We start from the raw sequence: 6,804 nt of genomic DNA on the forward strand, positions 1-6,804 counted from the left end.
TCAGTCTGGGCTTGAGCCTACACCAGCTTTATTGTATCACATTCTCGGTGCCTCGCTCGATGTAGGCTTGTTGTGCTGTTTTAGGCAGATAACTGGAAGAGGAGCGGAGAATGACAGTGAAAAGCAGGACAACAGCATTTCTGTAGACCCTTGTGCTTTTTCAGAAACCTAAAGAGGCAGTTCTGGGAGCTGCTGCTCTGTGAACCATTTTACAGAATCCTGTGAAGCAGATAGATGCTGTGGACATCTGGGATTTATGCAACTGTGATGACTTGTCTTTGTTTTCAATTTTTATTCCAGAAGAGTTGCCGTTACTGAAGATTCTTAATGCCAGATAATCAACCTACTGCCGAATAACCATGAAAGAGACGAGGTAGCTGCCCAAGTGTGAGATAAAAACTGATTTCAATGGATACAAAATATAAAGACGATTTATTTAGGAAGTATGTACAGTTCCATGAATGCAAATTGAATGCCTCTGACAACAAGCAGCGTCCTATTAATGATGAGTATTTGCGAGTGGCAGCGGCAGCCTTACTTTGCCTTCCCAAAATTGATCCCTTTTATAGATTCCGGTTGATAAAATTTTACGAGATGGCTGAAAACTCACTGAGATCTGTGAAATCCTCAAGTTTACATTCTCTCCATAATGCATTCAGCGTGCTCGAGACAGTTGGAATTAATCTCTTTCTTTACCCCTGGAAAAAGGAGTTCAAAAATATTAAGGTAAGACATTTTATGTGTGGCCATAGTGAGAACGTGATTTGTTTTTTTCTTTTAACACTTTTTATGCATTTCCTTTAAAGACTTTTTTTTCCCCCCACCTATTAGCATGATGTATATATTTGGCTATATACAGTTGGTAAACAGAAGCCATAGGAAAGTTTCTATGTAAAATAAGTGAAGTTTGTGCTGGTGAGAGTATCCTGAGAGCAGAAGTACAAGTACTATCTGCATTTATGGTGTAACCATAAAATAGAGGAAGAGCTTGTTTAAGGTTTTTGTTCAGCCTACCCTGCTACAGTGTCTTAATTTCTACTTGGAGATGCTTTCAGTAGGGTGAGCAGTCAAGTTGTGTTTAAGCTCACTCAAAGTTTGATTTTTGTCTTGCAACAGCTGTTAATGGAGCACAAGTACTAACAACCAATGCATGCTTTCAAGTGGATGCTTTGCTGAGTTTCCCACAAGTTATATGATAATGGTAAAGGAACTTCTCTGAACGAATTGTTTCCAGAATATCTTTTATCTGCTTGTCAGTTCTCAATTCATGAAGTTTTGATTTTAATGTACTTTCAAATTATTTACCTATGCCAGGATCTCAGAGGGAAAAGTAGGAACTTGCGTATTGCTCGGCTTGGGTGCTGGAAGTCAGATAGTGAGTTCTCTGCTGTTGATTTTTCTATTTTATCTTTTACCTGTTCTTATATGCTTATTCAAAAGTGCTGCAGCATTTCAGTAATGAATGCTGCAGGTGACTTACAAGAACAATTTTGAGATTTGAAAGCTGGATAAAAACACTGCTGGTATAGGTATCTAAAGTAATTTGCAGGTTGTGTGCACTAGTGATGGGTATTTTTGTTTCTTTGTTTTTCTTAAAAAGATGCTGTTTCACTATTTAGCAGAGAATTTGAATATTATTAGAACATTTGAGAGTTCTCTGCTTCCCTGAGGGGAAACTTACTTTTCTTCAAGATCTCTCCATAAATCTTCTTCATCATTATGCTTAAGTTCTGGCCTTTGAAATGTTGGCTGATCCATCGAGGATATCTCTTGATGCACTGCTGATACTGACTTTGGTTGTGCACTGTGGATCCAGTACCTGTTCTATACAAAGATGTGATGGGCAGGCGACTCTCGCCTGCAATCCAAAACAGTTTGAACTGGGTTAAGAACATACCTCAGGTATGCCAGATGCTAAAGGTATTTCAACTTGCGCAAAATCATATCGTTGTTTTTGGGCCTTTTTTAGTGGAAGTTCTTGACCTAATATAAAATTAAATAAAACAGACATTTGAAATTGCATAGTAATAGTACACAAAAAAGCTCGCACCTCAAATATATTTAAAGCTGAATTGAAGAGGACTTTGGTACTCCTGCAGTAATTCTGAGTTCCTGTTATCTCTAGCTAGCCCCAGGGGCAATACATGAAATCTCTGCCTTTTTACCTTTCATGGTACACTTGCTTGTAAATGCAAACAAGTCTGGTATGCATAAAAGTTAATGTCAGTATATAGCATAGTGATTTAAATCAACAGGGAGGACATTATGCTAATCAGGATTTCAATTTGAATGAAAACTCTCCTACTTTGAATTTGCCTCATGCAGAATTTCCATCTGCTGAACAGGAGGGATGCAGAAATGGAGTTCATCTTGCCATGGGAGTTGCATGTGTTCACTGTCATTATTATTCTATTTAATTATATAGTATCTGTCACTGAATTATCTGAACATCTAGTCCACCACTGAATTTGTAACCTAGTTTTCCTTTTATTTCCCCCCCACCCCCCTTAGACCTACACTGGACCTTTTGTTTATTATGTAAAGTCTGCTCTAACTGAAGATGATGTAAGGCAGATTTTGAACTACATGGGCTATGTCCAAGAACTGGGAACAATGTATAAGCTCAAAGAGCAGGTTGATGCCATTCAAGTGAAAATGGTTTCATTTGAACTCTTTTTGGCCAAAGTGGAATGTGAGCAGCTTCTTGAAATTCACTTGCAAGTGAAGGATAAAGGTTATTCAGAGATTGATGTCATAAATGAACGAAAAAATAGCAATGAAGATGTTAGAGGCTGCTCAGAAGCCATGAAACGGCGTGCAGAATGCAAAGAAAACTTAAATACTTCTATGGCACGAATGGTACTCCAGAAATCAGCGAGTGAACGGGCCTCTAAAGATTATTTCAAGCCAAAGGTGAGCAAGCCTTCTAAATCAGTGGACACATATGATAATTATTGGGAAAGTAAGAAACCACCTTTGATGAGCTCACTGAGTCTCAGGAAAGAACCAATTTTAGTTGATGCGGAAGATGACATTAAAGATGAAATTATCCGTCCGTCACCCTCTCTTCTGACAATGTCAAGCTCCCCACATGGGTGTTCAGATGAATTCTTGCCAACTTCATCTCATCACAATGGCATGCTAAGAACAAATGTCCCTTACAGCTCCTATTTTTCTGCTCAAGAGGACTTAGATTTATATACTGATCCCGATTCTAGAAGTATGTTACATTTTAAAAGACAAGAAGCTATTAAGCCTGATGTCTGGGTGTTAAAAAGTGATGCCAACCCTGTTTACCACAAACGCACCCACCTAGCCAAAGAGACAGCTTCCCTCAAGTGCCAAAACTGTGGCGTACCTTGTGGCACTTCTGTTTGCCAAAAGTGTGACAATCTATTCAACTCTAGGCAGGAATATCCAGCAGTGAAACAGAGCACCTATTCAATCAAACCACTTCCAAATGATGGCTTGTCTCCTGCATCTGCTTTAAGGGAGAAATCTCAGTACACATCACAGACTCAGAGTCAAGAGAGGGCTGCTCAGTTCAGTTCAAAATCCAAACCTTCAGGCACCTCACGCTGTGGCTTTTGCAACCGATCTGGAGCTGCAAACACTTGCACGTTTTGCTCAAAAGTCTCATGTGACACTTGCCTCAATGCTTACTATTACGATCCCTGCTGTAGGAAAAGCGAGCTTCACAGATTCATGCCAAACAATCAGTTAAACTATAAATCGTCCCAGCTGTCCCATGTAGTTTATAGATAGACTTGATTAGTCTCTTTTGGAGGGGAAGAAAAGGGGGAGGGGAAAGGGCTATCCTAACTAATGTACTGACTCCACTGATAAGAAAATACACTGACCTCTTATAAAAATGACATGTCCAAATACTTGGAACCATGGTTCAGTGATCAGGTGCCAGTTCTTGATTTTTGTGGCTTCACAGATGCTGCAGATACATTAGATTTCATGCTGCTATAATTTAGGTAACTCCTAAATGATCATTACTTTTCAATTTAAATGGGGGAGAAGAGCACATTTTTCTTTAAAACTTGGCAACTGTTGCATTTTAGAAAAGTGACATCGCACCTTTCTATTACATTGCAGTCATCTCCTTGCCCAAATAAAACAATGCAAGGCTTGAAAATAAAATCTAAAAATTAAGATTCTCATTTTCTATGAGTGATGAAGCTACTGCCGGTTTTTGATAAAGTATGACTTTAAAATGTGCAAGAAATATGTGAATGGCTTGTTTTGCCAATAAGGACTATTTTTTGAAGCGTGTCTGCATTTCTTGATCTCCAAAATGCAAACACCACAGCATCTCTTCCTTTCGTCTTTATGTTTCTTCCTTCTCCCCTTACCTCCCGGTTGTTTATCTCAAGCTTATATAATCTGAATCTGGACAATACGTGCTTTATTTTCTGGTGTTGCCAATATCATCCTACTGGTTTTTACTGTATAGTATTTTAAAAAGGTGAACCTGTATTCATGTCACTTAAATTATGCCTAGAATGTTGTCCTTCCAGATGAGTACTAATTTTCTTTACTTTCTGTTGCACATGTATTAAGTACTGTTCTTTGTACTGTAAATAGGTAATTTGGAAACAGTTTATTTTTAATAAATATTTAATGTGTTGAGTTCTTAAAATTGGTAAAATCATTATAACTATGAAGTCTCTCTGGGTTATTTGTTCAGGTGACTTTTTGTTTTTCCTTGTACTGTATTTCATAGCTTATTATAGTCACTGTGGCAGACTGATGTTCTTGGCACTGATCAATTTTTGGTTTTTAATCTGACATTTTTTTCCCTCTGATAAGGCTACCGCTAGTCTAAGTGGAGTCTTGTCTGAGAATTGGAGGATTTTGGTTCTCAGTGCACGCTTTTCCTTTGTGGTTATGGAAATTGTAAGTATAAATGTTATGCTTGCTTCCAAATTCACTGCAAAGTCTGTAGTGTAGTCCAGCAAGTAAAGCACTGGCCTGGTTAAAAATCAGAGCTCATTTGTGACTCCTGTTAAAGTAAACCCATCAGTTATGGATGTGAATCAGATAATAATATTTATCTGTATTACTGTAGCACATAGGAACCCTAGCTGAGAACCAGGTCTCTGATGTGCTAGGCTCTGTACAGTTTTACCCCCAAACAACACCTGATTATGAATAGGCTTTAGTTTTTTATTAAAAGGAAACCCACAAGAATCCTTCTAACCTCCTTATTCCAACTAGCTAGTTAGAACAAAGTATCAGGCAACCTAATCTGATGTGCAGAATTAAATGTGTTTAAAATATCTGTAAAGAACTCTAGCTGAGATGTAAACTATGTAGTCCACTTTGCACTAAAATTATTCACCTGGGGTTTTTTAAACACTGTTAGAGTCTAGGCTTCTAAACTTAAATGTCCATTGATCCCTGTGTGACAGAAACATGCATGAATGATCGTTTGTCTTACATTTTGGGGGTGGGGGTAGGGCTTGAGGTAGGTAGAGGGGGAAACTATATAGGCTAATGTTGTAAAATAGCTAAAAAAATTTTAGCCATAAATGGGTGTCGGAAGTATTATGGAAATAAGATGAAACCCGAGTCTTACAGAGGGCTGAGAACAATAAATTACTGTACAGTTTGCACTAAGAAACAAAGTGAATGGCGTGTGTTTAGCAATCAGGGAAATTTCTGAATCAAGTGACTGCAGCTGAGCATAATGTTATAGGCAAGTATTGCCTTGCTGACCCTGAAGGTTGGGGTGAATATTGTTTAGGTGAATGATTTTAAGGTTTTCAAAATCTTGTATGGTTTTTTATAAATATATATATATATAAATATGACACAAATGTAGATACATTATGTATATAGTGAAGAATTTAAAAACAATTTTACTATTAAAATACAGTCTAAGGGTGGTTTTCATTTTGGTGGTTATTTTGTTTTTGTTCATCTTCTGAAGTGTCATGCCTGTTTGGCTGCTATACAGTGTATCTTCTAGTTCACTAGTTCAATTTCCATATGGCTACTCACACTACAGTGAATAACTAAAACTGTGATGCCACGTAATTTTTACGGTGAACATAGCAGGGACTCTACTTGCTTTGAAAAAGAAAAGTCCTGTGTATATATGTCATGGAATACTGTAGTACAAAACTGTGTTGAATTGAAGTGATACCATGCTCTATTTTTGTGTATCTTACTGTATGAGGTTGCTGTGATTGATACAGTAAAATATATGCTAATTTAAAATGCAGGTGTTTTGCATCTGATTTGTTTAAATTAATTTATGTTTTGAAGGAATTTAAAAATAAAGAGGCCTTTAAGAAAAGGCTTAACTCTTTTCTTAAAGTTGAGTGCATGTAGCTGTCTGTTTCACAACTGAGTTTTGCATGCAGAAATGAGTTGGTGCACAAAGGTAATCTTGGGGGCAAAATGGGCAAGTGTGTATGTATCATGAGCCTCAGCTTTGTGAAATTGGATGTTCTGCCTGCAGAATGCAGCGTTTTTTTTAAAAACATTTATTTTCAAGTCTTAGCAGCATGACTCAGTTTGTTCTGTAAGAGCATGTAAGCCAATATGTCAGCAGTCTGCAGCAGACAGACTAACGCGGGGTAGAGAGCAGGTTTCATGTGCGATGTGAAGCTAGCCTACATTGATTTCCAGCCTTGACTCTTGATGTCATACACACTTTTTCTAACTAGCTTCCTGATGTAAGCTGCATCTCTCAGAAGATGTGTGGTATTACTGATGTACTTTTTGGCACTTGAGTTAGGCCTTCTGGCTCCTTTTTCATCCTGCTAGCTCTAGAGCCGGCTAACTTCT

At 37.8% G+C, this 6,804-nt stretch overlaps 1 protein-coding gene across 1 annotated transcript; it reads left to right on the plus strand.

Moving 5' to 3' along the window:
• The first annotated feature begins 299 nt into the window (after positions 1-299).
• SPATA2 (spermatogenesis associated 2) lies at positions 300-4,648 on the plus strand. Its single transcript, XM_009587703.1, has 2 exons — positions 300-726; positions 2,512-4,648. Exons 1-2 carry the CDS (start codon positions 409-411, stop codon positions 3,763-3,765), a joined length of 1,572 nt encoding a protein of 523 aa, XP_009585998.1. The 5' UTR covers positions 300-408; the 3' UTR covers positions 3,766-4,648.
• The last annotated feature ends 2,156 nt before the right edge of the window (positions 4,649-6,804 follow it).

Source organism: Fulmarus glacialis, unplaced genomic scaffold (assembly GCF_000690835.1).
Source record: "Fulmarus glacialis isolate BGI_N327 unplaced genomic scaffold, ASM69083v1 scaffold43631, whole genome shotgun sequence".
Taxonomy (NCBI): domain Eukaryota; kingdom Metazoa; phylum Chordata; class Aves; order Procellariiformes; family Procellariidae; genus Fulmarus; species Fulmarus glacialis.

Bases quoted from the DNA above. Each gene is read 5' to 3' on its own strand.
- SPATA2 (XM_009587703.1), top strand. From the start codon at position 409: ATGGATACAAAATATAAAGACGATTTATTTAGGAAGTATGTACAGTTC. The intron at 727-2,511 runs GTAAGACATTTT...CACCCCCCTTAG, and splicing joins AGGAGTTCAAAAATATTAAG to ACCTACACTGGACCTTTTGT.